Consider the following 21,486-nt stretch of genomic DNA (forward strand, 5'->3'; position numbering starts at 1 on the left):
TAATCATAAACTCTCACCCTAAATATATTATAGTTCTCATGATTAAGAGGCTATGCGGGGAAATGCTGACATGCTTCTCCAATGTGTGACCCTGCAAATTTCCTTTTCCCTAGAGCTACCAATAAAACAGAATTATTGAGTGTGTTTTAAATTAATAAAATGAAGGAATCCAACTGGCTGTTGTGCTACATAATAAATTGGAAAGTGCAGTAAATACAATTGCTGTGATATTTTGGAGTCCCTTGATTCTCTGTATCAGGGGAATAAATATGTATGTTTAAAAGGAATTTTAAAAGCAATTATTAGAAATGTTTCCCTTGAGGTTTTATATGAGAAAGGGCTTCTATTCCATGGAGACAGTGTTATGTCTTTCAGCTAAACACTCAATCTCTTGAGGCACATTAAAGAGGAATGGAAAAAAAAGTAATGTCCCAAGAGAAATCATTGGGGAAAAATGAGAAGAATTTGAAAGCTATTAACCCTTATATCTGTCTGAAAGTTTAAAAAAATTATAGCTCAACTTCTGGAAACGGTAAAAATGTCCATTCATTCCCAAAGCTCCCTAACTCTTAATGTGTAATTTAATTTTGTAATAACCTCATCTCTTGTCTATCTTACTCCTTTTGCTATAATATTTAGCTACTTACTTAAAGGAGCTTGTAAAATTACACATTTACTTTAAGACTTTTGTTTAGGAGACCCTTAACAAGCTAATTGAAAACTATGCTTCAGAACAGACTATCTGAGGAGAAAAATAAGTGACAAAATTATTCAGTGTATTGTGTAGGTAACTTAGTAACTTTAAACATCTTGCTGTCACTTCATTTTACAATTTCCAGAGGATACACAAATAGTATAGAATTAAGTTGTGTATACTCCAAATGTCATCAGTTTGGTCAGAAGTTTTTATATCAAAGTAGAATTCTAGTTAATTACCCACCTGCTAAGTAAAATATTCATTGCTTTTGCTTGCATATTTTACTGTTTGTCTGAATTGTAAATAGCCTCCAGATTATTAATCATTATTATTTGATTTTCCTTCTCTTGTCCTTCTACCACTTTGGTAACTACAAGTATCAACTTTCTAAAATGCTTCAAGATATACTTTCTTACAGGTTGAGAATGTGCCTTAAGATTCTATTGGCACTTTTAGAGCTAACTGGCCAACCTTAAGCGTTAGATATTATCATTATGGAATTATAGAATCATGGATCTAGAGATGGAAGGGACTAGTGGCAATCGAGTCTAGGACCCTCATTTTTCAGCAGAAGAAATTAAGACCCATGAAAAATAGCTTGCCCAAGTCAACATAGCTAATAGGAAATTGAGTGAGGATTAAACTCAGGTCTTAACTCCAAAACCAGTTCCTCTTGATAACTTTATATGGGTTTAAATATGGCCTTCAGGAAGCCTTAGGCTTTGTTCTTAGTATTTAGAATTCTTAGGATTGTTAAGACTTACAGACAAGAATACTTCATAATTTCTTGGTCTGACAATTCTTGTGTCATTCTTTCCATCAGTTTTAAACTTCCTGCACCCTCACATATATATTTATATTAAATATTTAAAGCTAGTCTGAGGCAAAACAAATTGCTAAATCTAATGAGATTGTCGATACTTAACCACCATCACAAAGAGTGGAAAATTGTATATTGTATATGTGAAATGTAGTAGGTTCTGTCTATTGAAAATACTGAATTTGTCCATACTGTCCTGAATATACTGATTATAATGAAGTTTATTTTCCTTCATCTATTATTGCCCATCTCTGAACTAGTCAAATGCATTTCTTCTTAATTCAGACTGTTTGCTTTTAAATAGTATTTTTTTTTCTTACAATCACATATATTTCTCAATCAGCTTGGTCTTTTTGGTCTGCTGTGCTCCTTTTTTCTAGTTCAAACATTTTGTTGTTTTGTTTTTTTTTTTCTCCTCAAGTAGATTTCTAGTTGAAACTTTCCCAAGTAGTCTTCTATAAGGATAGTTTCTTTCCTTCCTGTGGGTGTGGTAGTGGTTGTATTTGAATTTAGCCACCATTATTTTCCCCCTCCAAACAAATGAGGTTATGTATTTCATGCTTGTTAGTTGGGCATGATCCAGCAACCAATTGATTTCCTTTTTGCTCAATCACCATTCAAACTAGTCTTCTTGCTGGGATCACTGTGCTGGTGCTTGTCTGACACAAGACACCAGGGAACAAAAAATGAACGGTCATGAATACAAATCCATTATACAATTGCTTGTTGTTTTATCTGGTATACTTTAAAACTCAGCTAATCAGAATGTGAACCTCTTCTTCCATTGACCATGTAAGGGCTGAATCCAAACCTATATATGTTCTGAGTAATTATAGTCTGATTTTAAAAAGTCATACCCAAGATTGTCACTCATGAGTGCTCAAAGCATTTGTAATCTTTGATACCAGGCAGAGGAAGTAACAGAATTTCTCTTGTAAATCAGATCTAGAGTAATAATGTTTTTTCTTCTTATATGATTTATAAAGAGTAGTTTAGTACTTCTTTTTAAAAATTGCCTTTTAAATTGGTTTCACCATTTCTACATGATGAGTTTCAATACTTTTGCAATCATTGTATTCAGTTATGTACTAGTGTCAATAAAATTGACATTTTGTGAAGCAAGCTCTGGCTTTTCTCTGGAATTTTACTGGGCATGGTGATGTGTGGTGAAACTGGGTACTAACTAAATAACACCATATTGTCTCTTGTGTGTTCTCTGTGGCTATAAAAGTGGTTAACATTTTGATTTACCTTTTAAAATACTGTTTTTCTGTTCTTTCTCTACAAAGATCATTACCAATAGAAAACATATTGTCATCTATTTTTCCAGAAGTGGTGGCTTTTCATACACTTGCTGATGGTGAACAGGATGCCTTTGTGACAGAGCTATCTGGGGCTAATTAGGGGGTGCCAACTGAGGCTGGGGAAAAGTTTCTTGTTGGTTTTTCCTTTGTGAAGTGATATGACCAAGATGAAGATCACATCCATGACTTTTTACCTTTGTTAGCACAATGCTGAAATCACCTGAGCTAACCCCCCTCAGCCTAGTTTTTATTGTAGTTGTTTTCAATAATTATGAAGTAAATATTAACTAATCCCAAGCAAGAGATGAAAGGTCGAAGATTGATCAAATTTAAGTGCTCCCTGAAACTGATTATATTTCTCACATCTTATTGCTGTTGTGGTTGTGCTATTGGAATGGGCTTTAGTTATATGTTGTACAGTCAGCAAGCCAGACAATTCAATCTACAAAACAGAAGTCTTTATATTTTCTTTGCTTTTAATTATTGTCACTTCCATAATTTAAATTCTTTTACTTTGATGACCAAATATTAGTCATTGAAATCACCAGCTTCTTTGTTGACAGTTTTAAACTATAAAGGAAAAATCAGGTTAAATTAAGTTTTTCTTTTAAAGCTATGGCATATTGGGCATTAAAGGAAGGGAAATTGAATATTTGGAGAAGCTTTTTATTTAAACATTCAGTATCCTGGCTGACTTTTAAGAGACCATGAACACTTTTTTTTTTAGAATTTTTAATATTCTGTATCTCCCTGTACAGAGAATTGACTGTCACTTTTTGCTACATAAAATGGATTTGTGGTAATTTCTCATGATCTCCAGCTTTGCACATACAAAATGATGAGCTTTGCATGTAAATGTGATGCTAGTGTTTCTATCTCAAACAGTGAGAGAAGCATGGAGTGACACCACCAGGTACTCTAAGCTTGCTTCCGTTCTTTGTAGAAATGAGGCATTAGCTGCTTTTCTTTTGTGTTATCTATGATGTAATAGTGCATTAATAATTTAGATTTCTACTAGAATAGTTTATTTCCTAATGATTTACCCACATCTCTTTGTGAAATACACTATTTTTGTGGATTAATTTTCAGGAGTAATTATAGTACCCAAGAGAACAGAATATTATATATATATATATATATATATATATATATATATATATATATATATATATATATATGTCATAATCTTAAACTTTTATAGTAATAGTGTGGGGATAGCAGAGAGATTATACATTATCTTTAATTATTGTAAGTTTAGTTATATGACATTTGTTCTCATTCTTATATCTTTAGTTGTAAAGGCAGCTATAATTCAGAGTTTATTAAGGGGCTAATAGCATTTAGTTTCTCAAATACTACTCAGTTATAAAACTATAGAATAGTGATTCAGGTCCTTATAGGAAATATTTTGGTGGTGTTGTTGTTTAAAATCTCCCATCCCCAAACAGGCTCCCTGACTGGTAGTCCTCATCTCTCAGAACTGTCAATCAACTCTCAGGGAGGACCAACTGCAGTTAACACGACTTTGTCTCCAAACTTGAGCCCTGATACCAAGCAGTCATCTCCACTGGTCAGCCCACTACTCAATGACCAGACCTGTACGAGGACAGATGATGAGGAAGAGGTCAGGAGAAAGGTATTCAATTCAATTTATTTTTCATTTTGTAGAGTTTTTTCCTGAACCAGATAGTATGCTAGTGGTCCTGAGGTCGAGAAAGCTATGACTGAAATATAATCTCATTTACTTAGACTCTGCAATATTTTAATGTTTGTTCCCTTCCCAAAAAGGGAGTATTAAGTGAGGGGGGGGGAGAGGGAGCAGGGAAGATGAAGTAAGGGGTATACAGCTTTTTTTTTTTAAAGATAGTGGCTTCTAGTCTGCTCTGAGAATCATTAAAAAACAGATAAGAATAACCAATTGGCCAACTTTCCCCTTTAACTCATACTTAACAGTTATTTTTTAAAAATTGTGAGGTCCTTAACCACCAATTACCACATTCCAGCTCTTAAAACCCTGCTGGTGGCCCAGCAAAGACAGAGCTGTGTAGCTTTTGTTCTTTCCTCAACAGGAAACATGATTGTTATTTTTGCTTACTAATTAATTGAATTTTTGTACACTTTTCCTGGAAAAATAAAGCTTAATTATATGAATAAATAGCAATCAGTGGCAGTTAAGTTTAGTATCCTAAACTTTTAGATATTAAGTATCATAAAGAGATATAAACCAACCACAAATAAGAAAGCTCTTTCACTTTTACTCTGAAAGGGCTTAGTTTATTCCTATGAAAAAATCCCCATAGAAACTGAACTAGTAATGTTAAATCTAAGCAATAAAACTAGAATACTGTCTTTTAAAAAACACACAGATATAATCAAACAAATAGAGCAAAAGCATGTGAGGAAAAGGTTAGACAATATCAAATCCCCATCATATATTTTTCTTGGATAATTAGCCATTTGCTTCCATTTTTAGGTTTGTTTTTTTTCAATAGTGATCTAACATGAAAAGGAACATATTTTACAAAGCAAACTAATCACATGAAGGATTTCATTTGTTCTTCTGAGTTCTTGTTCCCAGATGCCTTCATTCTTTTCAGGGAGGTAAGACAGGGCTCTTGTTAGACAAACTATATAATGTTAATGAATTCTTTTTAACATGGAAGAAATAAAAAAACCACACCTCCAAACCACAAAACTCATGATAACTTAGCTTTTTTAAAAGAAATCCACATGCATAAACTGAGATTGTAGGATTTTTTTAATTCCACAGTAACTATTTTGTATTTAGGAGATGCTTTAAAAATTAAAAAAATTAGCTCACTTTAAGATTTATGAAGTACTTTCCTTCTCAGATGACTATAATATAAGAAAGTGCAGGTGTTATTATTCTTTTAAAAAAAAAACATATAACAGAACTAAAACTAATAGATTAAATACTTATCCACAATCCTAGTAAACGTCATTGCTAGAATTCAAATTTTGATCTCTCTTTCCAAGTTGATAATTCTCTCTATTATTTGGCACAACACTCTTTTTGTTTTGTATAATGTTAATAAATAATGAGGGGAAATGATTTACTAAGTTGTGCATATTCTTTTTGTCTAGTGATTCTATCTACTAACCTATATCTCAAAGAGATCAAAGAAAGAGGAAAAAGGAAGCCTATGTGCAAAAACAAAAAAAGCCAACCTTGTTAGCAGTTCTTTCTGTGAGGAAAAAGAACTGGGCATGAAGGAAATGCCCATCAATTAGAGAATGATTGAAAAAATTATAGCATATAAATATAGTGTAATACTATTGTGCTATAAGAAATAATGAAATGTTTAATTTCAGAGAAATGTGGGTATACTTATATACAAAGTGAATAATAACAATAATATTGCTGACAAACAACATGAAATACTTAAAAACTCTGATCATTGCAGCGTCCAACACCAATTGCAGACTCTCAATGAAATATGTTACCTACCTTCTGACAAAGAGGTGGTGGATTCTGAATACAAACTGAGACATATCTTTCTTAATTTTTTTTCCTTATCTATGCCTATTTGTTTTTATTTTATACTTTTGAGGCAAAGAGAGAGTGAAAGAGAATAGATTTTTCAACTACAAAAAATTAAATTTGTAAAACAAAAATGAAGAAAAATGGTACAATTTCTGTTTCTGATCTGCCAACCAGATCTAGTTTTTCAGAAAGGGAACTACATATGAACTTAGTCTTTGTACCAGCTACACCAGAAAACAAATAATAGACTCTTAGATTTATCAATAGAGCCATTTTTCATTCTAAGAGTTGTCTTTGAAGATCTAGTTTCTTTTACTTATGTGTTTTTCATTTTACAGAGATTTCCAACTGACAAAGCATATTTCATTGCTAAAGAAGTATCCACCACTGAAAGGACTTATCTAAAGGACCTTGAAGTCATCACTTCAGTATGTTTACTTTTAACATTTTCTTGGGCCTTCATTTTCTCCTCAGTGATACTTTACCTGTGTCTGCACTATATCATTAAAAAATAAGTTGGCTCTTCTTAAATTCTGTGCATGTAATGAAGGGACTCTTTGCATACAGAGAAAAGGACTATGGTCCTTGGAGACTGATTAGACATCTGTAGTGTGTTTAGTCTGGAATGTACTCTGCAAAATAATTTTAGTAATTGTGGCTTAAAAAATGCAAAAGAAGCAATTAAATTCTATAGTGTTGGAAATATGAATTAAACATTTTATTTCTGATGTGTACTGATCCAGAACACTTTGTATTTTGCTGGTTGTCAAAATGTAGTCACTTCTTTTTACTCGAGGGAGACCTGGAGGTGAATGGGAAGCCTCATTGTAACTTTGATAATAAAATAGATCCTGACAGCAGTATCTACCCCCCAAAAAAGTTCCTATTATTATTCTAGTCAGACTCTGGCCTTCTTTGCTTAAATTTCTTTTCCTTAAATTTTAAAAATACCTATTTTAGTCTCAGGATTTTAGAAAAGAACTCTGGGTACTTCATAGTTTATTTAAGAACTGTTGAGTTTTTATTCATTATCATGAAAAAAAACTACCCTATCCTTCATTACCTAAGTAATTTCATATGTACAGAGCAGCATTATGTTTCTTGGTTAGCTGTTTTAGAATTCTGCCATTCTTAACAAAAGAATTTGTAGAATTTGTCCTTTTATATAAATCTAATGACACAAATCATGACAGTTGTTAATGATTTTTTAATTGGTTTATCAGAACTAAAGGAATTATAATCAAGCAAAGTTCTAAAATAGATTAGTATAAGGATGCTTATTGAATATCTGGAAAAGAACTGGTAATCACAAAGATTCAACATGGCTTTGATAAAATCAGATTTTATTTAATTTTTTTTCTAAACTGGTACATCAGGAAAATAATTTAGGTATAGTTTAATTAGATTTTATTAGCAAAGATTAAGTAGAGTATACTATTCTTGTGAAAGAACCTTTTTTTGTTTCATAGACATTTTTGTGACAAGTCTAGTAAATTTTATTGACCTTTTCTCAAATAAGGTTTTTAAATGTATAAAATAAAATACAACATTTACAAAGAAAACCAGTTTTATTGAAATACTGTTGTCAAAAAGCTCAGAGGTCCTGAGTTAGGAATCCTTGCTCTATATGATATACAGCTATTGGAATTTAGAATTGGTTGAATGCTTAAACTCAAAAGAGTAGTCATTAAACGGTTGCATCAGGTTGGAAAGAGGCCTAAAAGTCTTAGATCTTAGATGTCATCCAGTCCAATGCTTTCATTTATTTGGGATTAAAAATTATTTTCTTTAAACATTCTAACCAATGACAAGGGAGATCAAATGCCACATAAAACATGCCACACAAACATCAAGGTGTTTTAGATCAACCAGTTGAAATAAGTTTTGGGCTTTCTGGGGCTTTAAGTTGGCTCCGTGTTGGGGATAACATTTCTATCAATGATTTGGATAAAGAAGGAGATGGAAAGATTAACATTGCATATAATACTTTAGGTTTGATGGAAAGAAAAGTTTTGTAAAATTGTCACTGTCCCAACATGGACTGGGCTTTCTCAACTAGAGATCTTTAAGCAAAGGATAGATGATCACTTGGAGGAAATATTCTTTTTCCAAAAGTAGGGATTCTTTTTACAAAATGAATTGGGCTGGATGACTGCTAAATTACCTCTCAATTCTAATATTCTGAGATGCTTAAATATATTTATTACTTTGAAGATTACAAAATACTTTCCTTAAACAACAATAATACCTTTGTGAGAAATGAGAGAGTATACAATTGGTGAGTGCATGCAACTAAGTATCTCTTTCATAAATTGTGGTTTGGAAGCAGATGCAGCCAGGTTTAGATTGGTTTAAGGAGATTCCTATTTAGAGATTTGCTCCAGTTTTGACAAATTATCTTAAATCTAGAAAAGAGCTAACAAGATAGAAATAATATTTTGATCCCCTTATGTGAAGAAGCTGTAGCTACCCATAATACTGTGTCCATTCATATGGGGAATATTCGTATGTATATATATATATATATATACATCTTTATTAAAAATCCCATAGTAGACTGCTGGTGTTATTTCTTTTGATTTTAGTTTTAATTCTATGTTAGTTAAAAATTCATTCTTTCATCTTTATATTCACAATTTTGTTCTTTTTCTTTCTTTCCAGTGGTTTCAGAACGCAGTGAGCAAGGATGAATCAATGCCTGAAACACTAAAAAGTCTCATTTTCTCTAACTTCGAACCTTTGCACAAATTTCATACAAATTTTCTCAAGGAAATTGAGCACAGACTTGCCCTTTGGTAAGGACAGCCTTGTCTGTTTGTCTCTCTTTCACTAAACTGGGAAGTTATTTATCATATCCCTAATTAGCTGACTAGAAATATTTAATCATAACTGAGTAAAATGATTGAATTTGACTTGGTACCAGATTGGGTTCTCAAAAAAAAAAACCATGGGATTTTTTCAGTTAAATATCAAAATTTTATGTTTAATATTTATGGTTTTGGGTGCATACATATTTTTATAATAGAAAATTAGTTTGAGGATGTGTAACAGTCTTGCTAGGTATGACTTAGATGATTGCAGCTTTGTTGACAGGATGTAAAGCATCACAGCTCTCAGTGATCTCAGTTTTAGGCTTTTTGCTTTCAATCAGACTACAGCAATATTTTGTCCTTGACTATACTAATGTAACACAACATCTTTATATTTTGTTTAATCTGATGCTTGCTGGCCTATTGAAATGATAATTGTAGACTAAATCTACTGTGTTGCTCTCTCTATTTAGGAAACCAAAAGTTCCGTTATAGAAATGTTTTTTGGATTTAGCAAGATGTTTAAATCTTTCTCAAACTAAATCTGCCCCTAGATTCCCCCATTGTAGATCATCTGAAGCTATTTACAATGTAGCTTCTGTAGCAATGGTAGAGCATTTGGTAGAATACTGGGCTCTGGGCAAGTCCCTTAATCCTGTTTGCCTCAACTGTAAAATGAATTGGAGAAGGAAATGGCAAACCAATCCAGTATCTTTGCTAAGTAAACCCCAAATGAGATCACAGAGAGTCAGACACACCTGAAATGACTAAACAAATTGGGGAAGGGGCTGTCAGTCTGGGAAATGACTGACATTAGTCATTATTTGACTATATGAAAGTTTCCCCATTCATGAGGGATAGATTGTATAAGTACCTAAAAGTAGGTAGGTGCTACAGTGCATAGAGTCAACTTGGAATCAATCTGAGTTCAAATGTGGCCTCAATTACTAACAAGCTGTATGATTCTGGGCAGGTCACTTAACTAACAGGTGTCTGCTTCAGCTTCCTCAGCTATAAAAATGGGGATAATAATACCTACCTACCTCTTAAGGTTGTTGTTGAGATCATATGAGATATCTATAAAGCACTTAGCACAGTCCCTGGCACAGAGCCTCCTAATGAATGTTTCCTGTTACCTTCCTTCCCTTCACATAGGGAAATATGAACTACTCAAGCATTGCATCTGTTCCTGAAATAAAATGCTTTAGACATTTGTCCAATCCAGAATTTTTCCTCTTTTTTTTTTACTCTTCTGAATACATTAAGAAGACAATCTCTTCTGATTATCTTCAAACAAGTTAGAATGCAAATTCCTCTTAAATGGAGGCTGTTCAGGGGGAAATGTTTGAAGAAAGCAGCAGCAGCTGCTGCAGTTATGGCTAAAGCCCTGAGGACAGATTAGCTTTTATAAATGAGGAAACTAGGCAAATAGGCTTAAGTGACTTGCCCAGGACCACACAGCTAGTTAAGTGTCTGAGGCTGGATTTGAAATCAGGTCTTCCTAACTGCTGGCTTGGCCCTCCATTCAGTGTATCATGTGGATAATATGGTGAAAGGTAGGCTAGTAGGCTTTATAATTAGAAGGAATGAAGATAAATAAATGGATTTCCACTGGTGAATATTGTTGTCAGTGACTTGCATGAAGATTAGTAGGTGATACAAAACTGGGATAACAGACTCTAGATGCAAAGGTATCATTACACATTAATAACTCTGATCCAAAACCAACAAGATTAAATATCAGGAGTAACAAATGTGAAGTCCTACATTTAAAATATATAAAAAAAATCACATATTTGATTTGCACATATACAAGATGTTCAGAAATCTAGCTTGAAAAAGTTCATCGGAAAAAGATAAAGGAATTGTATTTAATCTCAACTCAATATGAAGCAACTACTTGAAAACAAACTAATAAGATTTTCATTGATTTTAATAGAAAGTACCAGAGATAGTGAGAGTCTGAATTGGTCATTGCTCACCAGAGTACTATGTTCTTTAGAAACACCACATTTTAGAGAGATATTGATAAATGAAAGTTCATTCAAGGGAACAATGATGAGTAAGAGGGTCCAGAATCTGTCATGTAGGAAACAGTTGAAAAAATACTACAAATTTTTTATCTAGAAAAGAAAAGTCACAAAAGTTGCTTTCATTATACCTTTCATGTGGAAATGGAAGTAATTGTTCAAGATAGCTCCACACAGCAGGACTAATAGATTGAAAAAAAAAGACATAGCAAATAGAACCAACCTTATGATCAAATGATTAGCCTTTGTTTCAACAGCAAGGAAGAAGTACAGGACATGGAGTGTTAGGTCTGAAGTGAGGAAGACTCATCTTCCTGAGTTCAAATCTGGCCTTAGATAGCTGTGTGAGTCTGGGCAAGCCACTCGATCCTATTTGCCTCAGTTTCCTTATTGTAAAATGAGGTGGAGAAGTAAATAATAAACCACTCTAGTATCTTTGCCAAGAAAACCCCAGACATGGGAATCATGAAAAACCAATCATAACTAAAAATGACTGAATAACAACAGCCTTACACTTCAAAAAAAAATACAAAACCAAACAACTCCCCAAACTATATCTGGCAAACTTTGTTCCCTGAAAATAAGGATGTTTTGACAGTATATAGGTGATGGTTTTAATCTATTATATATTTTATTATTATTTACTATTATATTTTTATAATATATGATATTTTAGTATTATATTTTAATCTATTATATGTTAATCTAATCATCCATTTATGCATTGATTTATATTTTTTCTGCATTTTTGTTTACATTTCTACATTTTTTATTAATCTTTCATTCTCCTTTCTCCAGTTTGTATTATTTAAGTCTACTGATGTTTTTTGGAATTCATATTTCGAATTACTTACAGCACAGTGACATCCAATTACCCTGCTGTACCAGAATTTGTTTAAGCCTTGACAAATCATTGGAACATATTTTGTTTCTAGCTTTTTGTTTTCATAAATAGCTATGAAAACAGAAATTTCTGTCTGTATAAATCTTTTCTTGCTGGTAGTAACTTCCATAGATACTCAGGAGTAGAATACTGGGGTTACTATATGAAAATTTTTATAATTTTCCTTGCATAATTAGAAATTGTTTTCTTGGAAAAGTAAGTTTGCGAGCATGTCTTTTTGTTTTAATGGTATCTTCTCCCCGCCCCTAATTCAGGTTAAAAGAAGTTTAACATTGAATTTTTTTAAGGTTATAAGCTTCAGGTTCTATCCTTCCCTTGTCCTCTTTCCTTAGATGATATGCAATTCAATATAGGCTATACATGTGCAATCATATAAAACATTTTTTATATTCATTTTTTACAAGGAGACTTGAATAAAATAGAATGAAAGTCTACTTTCAGAAAATATTAGTTCTTTCTGTAGAGGCAGATAGCATGCTACATCACGAGTCTTGGATCATTTTATTGCTGAAAATAGCCAAGTCATTCACAGTTCTTCATTCAACAATATTCTTTCTTCTGATTCAATTGACTTTGCCATAGTTCATATAGGTTTTTCTGAAACCATCCTGCTTGTTATTTCTTATAATATAATATTTAGTCATAATCATATACCACAACTTGTTCAATCATTCCCAATTGATGGACATTCCCTTGATTTCCAGTCTTTAGCTACCACAAAAAGAACATAAGCAAACATTTCTTAAGTGCTTGCTAATATTTTTAAAAATAATAGCTTTTTATTTTCAAATACATGCAAAGATAGTTTTCAACATTCACCCTTTGGAACATTGTGTTCCAAATTTTTCTCTCTCTCTTCTCTCACCATCTTCCCTAAGCATCAAGTAATCCAATATATGTTAAACATGTACAATCTTCTATACATATTTCCACATTTATCATGCTGTGCAAGAAAAATCAGATCAAAAAGAAAAATGAGAAAAACAAACAAACAAAAAGCACACAAACAACAACCAAAAAAGTGAAAAACTATATTGTCATCCACATTCAGTCCCAACAGTCCTTTTTTTGGGTGCAGATGGCTCTATCACAAGTCTATTGAAGACAGTTTTTTTCAAAAAGGCAAAAACAGTTTGATCTTACATTCTTTTTTTAAAATTTACTCAATTTACTTATTTTTCCTTCCTTCCTTCCTTCCTTCCTTCCTTCCTTCCTTCCTTCCTTCCTTCCTTCCTTCCTTCCTTCCTTCCTTCCTTCCTTCCTTCCTTCCTTCCTTCCTTCCTTCCTTCCTTCCTTCCTTCCTTCCTTCCTTCACTGGGGTTAAGTGACTTGCCCAGGGTCACACAACTAGGAAGTGTTAAGTGTCTGAGACCAGATTTGAACTCGGGTCCTCCTGATTTCAAGGCTGGTGCTCTATCCACTGCGCCACTTAGCTGCCCCAATGATCTTGCATTCTAATTAGAGAAAATTGAAACTTTTCTTAGCTCCATTAATAGAGAATCAGCACTAGTTACAGTGTTTGCTATCTTGATCTGTAATCAGTGATGCCTGATTGTTCAAGTGTGCATTTATCTGATTATTTGTGATTGTGAACATTTTTTTCAAGTGGTTCTTCATAGTTTATACTGCTTTAGAAAACTTTTTTATTTGACCACTTTTTTTGCTGGAGAATGGCTTTTCATATGTGAATGTCAAACTTTATCACATAGATTATACAAAGATCTTTTCCCAATCTCTATAATTTCTTCTTATTACATTAATTATTCAGTAAAAGTTCTGATTTAACTTCTTTCCTTCAGATCATTTTTTAAAGCATGTATTAAGTATCTAATACATCCAGGCACTATGCTGAGTACTTCAAAAATATTACTCTCATTTGATCCTCACAAGAACCCCAAGTGGTCCAATCTGCTGTTATTATCCCAATTTTGTGTTTTAGAAAATGGAAAAAGTCAGAGGTTTAGTGACTTGCCCAGCATCACATGGCTTGGAAGTGACTGAGCCACATTGGAACTCAGGTCTTCTTAAACCCTTCCCTAATGTTCTATCCACTGTACCACCTAGTAATCTTTTAGGCTTTCTTATGACTTTTGAGCTTCTTTTCAACATTATGCTTTCTTTCCTTGATTCTGGTTGTAGTTATTGCAAAAATGCCTTCTGATTTGGGAGAATTATTCTATTTTTTATTCTTTTGATTTATTTTATAAATACCTTTTCTTTACTTAATCATTCTTCTCTAGGATGATTGTTCTATATGAATTTGCTTTTTTTGGTTGTTCTTGGGGGTTTTTTTTTACAAGTTTTTTCTAGCTATTTTCAGTTAGATTTAGATACAACCTCTAATTCATGTTGTTTGCTGGAAGTTACACACTTCATCTTGTTAAAAGGAAAAAAAATTGTAACAGTTGATGCTATGTAGTAATGCTATAGATTGCTTATAAGATATTTCCCTTTAGTGGAGATATTTAAACTAAGCCTGGTTGATCATGCTTCTGGCTTCCTCAAGAAAATTTTTCACATTGAGTGGCAAGTTACTAAGATCCTTTTTAATCCAAGGTTCTGTGAACTCCATTTTATATTCAAAGCCTAAAGTTGCTTAGCAAGAGACATGATCATGAAATTAGTGATAGAGAACTATATCCTTTATAAAAGCATTTTTATCCATTCTTAAGACTTGTAAAGAACATGTTTCATTCTCCTAAGAATGGAGGAAAAGTGAATTTTAAAGTTACTTGGTACCAATAACTCCTCGGAATATGAAATTATGTTATTTTAAAATCATAATATCAGTAATCTGTGTGTACATGCACAATAGGCTATATAATAAACCTTTGTCAGTAGTGGGAAACTTCTGGAACAGATACTTAACAAACAGGAAGCAAATCTTGGAGTGATGGTTCAAATAAATACACCTGTTTACCTCCCAAAGTGCTAGTGAGTACTCCCAAGTAAATACACCTGGCTAGAGCATATAAAGGCTTTGTGGAAAGCCTCCTTTTCACTAGAAAAATCTAGCTAATACTATTTCTTCAAAAGCAAATCAAAGCAAAGCAAAGGAACAGGTTTGGTGATTTTTTAAAACAGTGAAAGTCCTTAAAAAGTTAGGGGTGTGTTTAAGCCTATCAATGCACTTTGTTGTCCAAAGGCTAGTATTTTAAACTGAGAAGACCTTTTAATCAATCAACTAAAAGTTTAGTTGAAACAATTCATAATTTTAGCAAAGTAGCAGGATATAAAATACATTTACATAAATTATCAGCATTCCTATATGTTATATTTCCCAAACAAAAAGCAAGAAGAGATAGACTTTACAATTTTTTTCTTCTTTTTAAACTAAGACAGTATAAAATACCCAGGAGTACAACTGCCAAAACAAACCCAGGAAATATATAAACAAACTTATAAAGATATTTTATACAAATAAAGTAAGATTTAAATAATTGGAGAAATATTAATTGTTCATGGGTAGGCAGAACCAACAAAATAAAAATAACTATAACTATAACTTAACTATAATTATATCTATATCTATCTAGCTAGCTAGCTATCTAGCTATCTAGCTATCTAGCTATCTATATATATGATGCCATCCCAATGAAATAACCAAAAAATATTTTGCTGAATTAGAAAAAATAATAAAATTATTTTTTCAAAAGACAAAAAGTCAAAACTATCAAAGGAAAATGGGAAAAATATAAAGGAAGGGGGACATAATAGTACAAGATCTTAAATCATATTATAAGGCAGTAATTATCAAAACTATCAAATTATCAAAACTAGGTAAGAAAGAGAAAAAGGTAGATCCATGGAAAGAGTAGACACACAATTTATAGCAGCAAATAAACATAATAACCAGAACGTTGAAAGTAAGATGTTTTCCTGGCCATAATTAGCTGGAAAATTATCTACTGAGGTGTAGAAGTAGTTGCCTTATGGATAAAATCAATCCTTGATATATCAGGATTCACCTGCTTGGTGGAAGAATAAGCCATTTGCAAGCCTTGGCATTAGGATTATATTTCCAAACTCTTAATTCAAGTGACTGCTGTCCTGACTCCTTTAGTAACTGAGTCAAGATTGATTTTTTTTCTAGCTTCAAAAGAACTGACTCTTGTTAAATAATCAAAGATATATATATATATATATATATATATAAATGGAAACTGTTTTTAAAGCTTTTGAGTTCCTTTAGTTTTTAATTTATTGGAATGAGGTACTCTCAGAAACCTTCAAATTTCATAGTGATGGAAAAAATGCATGGTTGTGTAAGGCTACAGCATATTACCAATATTGCTTTGTGAGTAAAGGACTTGATCAAAGACCAAAAAAAAAAAAAGGGGGGGGGGCTGGTGGCTGAATTGAAAGTATAGTAAATGATGGACAGACATGCAAAGTGTTACCCTAGTCATATTCAAAAGGAAAGAAAGTCTTTAATGTGTTGATAGGATTCCTTGTGGAGGACTGATGCATGTGTATTAATTATATGGGATGGTTTAAAAAAAAATCTAAGTTGTCATATGTATCAGAGGAGAGAATTTTAGGGAACTTAATGGATAGGACTTTGACTTAAGACTAGAGAGAAAATATTGTTTCTCTTATGATCAAGTCTGCTTTCTTTTCTGTGTGACTTCTACTTTTATAGGTTAAATTGGGCTAAATTAAGTGTTCATGATACTCAATAGTTTAAGCCTTATCCTTTGATTACTCAAAATATTTGTTTATGAATGTTTCCTGATATTAGCATCTTTGCCTGGCATATTTCCATATCTCTCTATATAAATCAAATAGTACTTTGTTTTTTATTTAAAATTGATTTTTTAAAAAATCTGTTCACTGCAACCTTATTTTACAACATTTTTATCAGGGAAATAAGATAGCTTTTTTACAAAATCAAGAAAAGGCACAAAGAAATTGCAACAATGTAAGCCCTATAATAATAGAGTTTGGAAATTGTGACTAAATAGTTTCAAACTCAGCTGTGTTCGAAATAAAAATAAAATAAATGGACTTTGATTTTTTGGAAATTTCTCCCATTTTCAGTTAAATTACATAATATTTGTACTTTTTGATGATTGTTTTTAGTTTGACTCATTCCCAAATTAGAATAAAAGGTACTATTTTCCAATATTTGTGATTTTTTTAAATTGCTCTGATAAATGAAGGACGAGGAAGAAAAATTTCCTCCTCTCCTTACCTTACCATGTAGTTTCTTTTTAAATAGTGTGGGCTGTTTGGCATTCATTGCTTTAACAAGTGCATCTTATGAAAACATTTGCTCCTCCCTTTTGACTTAGAAAAGCTTTGTTATTCTTAAAATTGTATATTGCATCTTAGCAGCTTTGGGGAAATAATTTTTTTCTCTCTGTTTTCTTAACCTTCTTGTAGGGTCTAAGAACTTCTTAAGACATAATGGTTTTGTTCCCATCCTCTCTGGCCTAAAACCAAACCAGAAGTTGGATTCAACTCATCATCCCCATAGCGAAAGCTTCCAAAGAGGTTTTAAAATTATTTCAGCATGGTGTAAGGAGATCTCTGCTGCTGTAGAGTTTAATTATAAGAAGTCAGGATCCTTCACTGCCCTAATTGGTAGTTGGTGTATGTATGGTTGTATGTATGTATGTATACATGCAAATGTATGGCTTTTACCACTGGGTAACCTAAGATTTGGGGTGAGAATGCCCCAAAATATGGCAGATTTATTCTCTGGTTCTGGGAATTTTTTATGGAGAAAAGGCTAAGAAAGTAGGAAGTTACTATGGGTCATCAAACCATCTAATAATTCCTTCAATATGCATTATGATAATAACATTGAAATGTTATTGTTATATTTTGGGTTAGATATCGAGATACTTCTTCATTCCTCATATTTTACGTATTATATATATATACCTCCCTAAACAGTGGTTCCCAACTCAGTTTCTTTCTCCACTCCACACCCTGGCATGTTATACACCAGGTTTATTAGTGGAATAATTCATCTCTATTAAAATATTAATCTTGTTCAAACGTAGTTTTTATAGGTTCATGCTAAGCTTTGGCCATTCTTTTGAGGTGTTTACATTCAGACAATGTTCATGTCTTTGTAAGGAGTTTGCCAGAAGCAGGTAGGAAAGTTTCCTTGGCAAATCTTTTAAGAGTACTTCTTGGGGTGACTGCCAATTATTTTAAGGCAACAGCATAAAATGCAGTAAAAATCTGGTTAGTATCACAACAGTTCTATGCCATGGAATGAAATGAAATGAAATGAAGCTTTTCATGTGTAGCTGGGGAAGAAAATATATTCCCGCTAACACTCCCTCCTTCTTTGGTGGAAATGGGAATGGGGATGGCAAATAAAAGAAAGCCTTTGTTTTTCATCTATCACTGATTTCCTCTTAGCAAGATTGAGTTAATTGAATGGTTGCAACTACTTTTGGCTAACAGCAAGATTTCAAAATACATTCAGTTCTACAAATGTTTATAGAGTGTGAATACAAATACTAAGAGAAAAATGAAATATTCCCTGCCCTTAACAAACTTATATTTTACCATTTTAATGACATGATAATATTAATAATAATAATAAGGTTAACAATATTTACAAAGAGTTTTAAAATTTGTAGGCTCTGTGTGTGTGTGTGTGTGTGTGTGTGTGTGTGTATGATTTTTCTGACACCAATACTGCAGGTCCTTCATCCTTGTTTCAAATGATGAAACAGGGGCTTAACCTAGCCCTAATTTCACTATGCAATTGCTATTTCTTCCACATTATATATAAGTAACTAAATCTAAGGTAATCTTAAGAGGACAAGGGCATTAATGATGGGGAGGATCAATAAAAACACCTGATAAATATGAAGTGTTATGTGGATTTAATAATGGATATAAAGGATTTTACAAATCTTTTAAGTACTGTGTCACTGCTATCATTAATCTGTGTGTATCATGGATGAAAAGTTTGGGAAGGTTTTTCTTCTTCTTGAGTTGCAAAGTTAGTGGCAGTGTCAGAATCATTAGAATTAGCTAGATATAACATTGTCTCTTCTTTATAAAAGGAAAGTAACCAATAACCTCAGAGTTGGTGGTGGTGGCTGTTATTTTTAAAGAATAATATTCAGAGATAGTAGTTGATGAATTTTACTTTACAGGTACTTAGTCATTTTAATTGTATCCAACTCTTCATGGACTCTGGAGTTTTCATGGTAAAGATATTGGGCTGGTTTGCCATTTCCTTACTCAGTTTATTTTACATTTGAAGAACTGAGACTGTTAAATGACTTGCTCAGAATCATAAGACTATTGAGTGTCAGAAGCTGGACTTGAACCCATGAAGATAAATCTTCATGATTCCAAGCCTAGTTGCTCTGTCCACTGCAACACCTTTGAATTATGGATGGAGGGGTAGATAGTGGCCAAATTTCAGGGGTTGGAAAAAAAGAGATGGTGGGGTGGTGTTGAGAGTGGAAATATCCTTATTTTAAGGAAAACTGATAAGTAAAGAAGAAAGAGATTATATCCCTTAGGACTACACATCGAGAAGAAAGTTGATTGGCACTGATTGATACCATTATGATACACTGCCCTGACCAAGTAGAATCTTCATTTACTGCTTCCTTAAATCCAGAGTGATGAACCAAGATTCCACTGTTATTCTCTTTCAGTTGACTTGAAAATAGAAGATGAAATAGCATTACAATCCCTATTCATTTATAAAAACCCAAGCATTGATCTGTATAATAATATACCAAACATTTTAAAAGAATAGTAGGATAGCAGTTTGTTCTAGGACTATTTCTGCCTGAACTACATCAAATATAGGATGAGGAAAATTAGAACCTTAGTACTTATAGCACTCTGAGGCATGTTTCCATAAATTAATTTACCCTCATGACAGCTATGTTTTAGAGAGGCAATCATGATGAAGTCAAAGTAGAACTGGATTTGGTGTCAGATGACTTCAGCTAATCACTACATAACTTTAGGCAATACTCTACTGAATTGTACATCAGTACCATCATCTATAAAATGAGAGGGTGTACTAGAAATGTTTCTAAGATATCTTCTAATTCTAAATATCCATTATATTTTTTCCCTAATGCCAAAATGATTTTAAAATATACTTTAAACTTCATTCCTTGTTATCTAATTATACATTACCCATTTTTTCAAAAATGTTTTCCTTTTTAAAATGCTTGTATCTTTGTAAAAAATATTTTGAAAAGCATAGATAATAATTCCATTTTGCAAATAAGAAAATGAAGCCATTGATGTTAGAAACCATCTTCAGTCCTCTTAGAAATTTTCCCTTTTAATATGAGCTTAAGTATTAAACATAAAATATTTAAATATAAGATTTTATACAAAACTGGGAACTTCTGTTAGTTTTTAAAAATTATATGTTAAATTTGGAAGTGCTTTTTCTACTCCAACATTCTGCTTCCCACAATCTGATCATCTGTACATTAAGCTTCTTAATATGGGATCCAGATATAAATATAGACAGATCCATATAGACATAAATGTAACTTTATTTCAATATATACTTTTATAATACTTGTATTTTGATATAATTAATTTCCTTTGATACTCCTATGTACTTTATGTTATATATTTTAAAATCTTATTCTGAAAATGGGTCCATAGGCTTTATTCATCTTTCCACGGTTCTCCAACACAAAAAAAATTAAGGACCCTTGGATAATGTTTCAGTTCCATTAGTCCAGCCATATCCAAGTCCATTTGGGGTTTTCTTGTCAAAAAATACTGGAGTGGTTTGCCATTTCCTTCTCCTGCTCATTTTACAGATAAGGAAACTGAGGCAAACAGACAAGTGACTTATTCAGAGTCACACAGCTAGGAAGTGTTTTGAGGCCAGATTTTAACTCAGGAAGATGAATCTGATTGTAGTCCCGACAGTTTGAGTACACTCTTTAAGTGGAAAAAGAATCTATTTAAATTCTCTAAAAAAAAAAGAACATTTCAAATTTATTACATTAGAAAACTACATCCCCAAAGGGAGCCCCTATTCTCAGGCTTATAACATTTTATAGGATAGTTTTGTGACTTTATTGTAGTAATGTCATTACCCAGTAAATTTTGCTTCTTTCAGAGTTTTGAATAGGTTTTATGTTGACCATAATTGAGGGGAAGGTATGGAGTGAAGTAAGGAATTATGTTTTGATTTAGCTTTAGTTTATTTTCCAGTGATTCCTATTACAAATAATAGTAATAATATGGTATACATCTACTGGGACACAGCTGTACATTTTTTGCATTTTTTAACACTTTGGAGATAAACAATCAAATTCATTTTTTTAAGAGCCAGAATAAGATTCCTTATTGGCAGCTTTGTGCCATTTTTGTTATCTGACTCTCAATTATTATTATCTAACACTCTGTCTCTTTTTTTCTTTCTCTTTCTTTCCTGCATGTTTCTG

General features: G+C 32.4%; 1 protein-coding gene across 2 annotated transcripts in view; it reads left to right on the plus strand.

The window, feature by feature from the left end:
• FARP1 (FERM, ARH/RhoGEF and pleckstrin domain protein 1) overlaps nt 1-21,486 on the plus strand; it is a 293,495-nt gene that overhangs the window by 235,726 nt on the left and 36,283 nt on the right. For both annotated transcript variants that reach the window (XM_074299401.1, XM_074299399.1), the window contains exons 14-16: nt 4,270-4,457; nt 6,665-6,754; nt 8,988-9,121. In XM_074299401.1, the coding sequence (XP_074155502.1) occupies nt 4,270-4,457; nt 6,665-6,754; nt 8,988-9,121 (412 nt within the window). The remainder of the gene's footprint in view (nt 1-4,269; nt 4,458-6,664; nt 6,755-8,987; nt 9,122-21,486) is intronic.

Source organism: Sminthopsis crassicaudata, chromosome 3 (assembly GCF_048593235.1).
Source record: "Sminthopsis crassicaudata isolate SCR6 chromosome 3, ASM4859323v1, whole genome shotgun sequence".
Taxonomy (NCBI): Eukaryota; Metazoa; Chordata; class Mammalia; order Dasyuromorphia; family Dasyuridae; genus Sminthopsis; species Sminthopsis crassicaudata.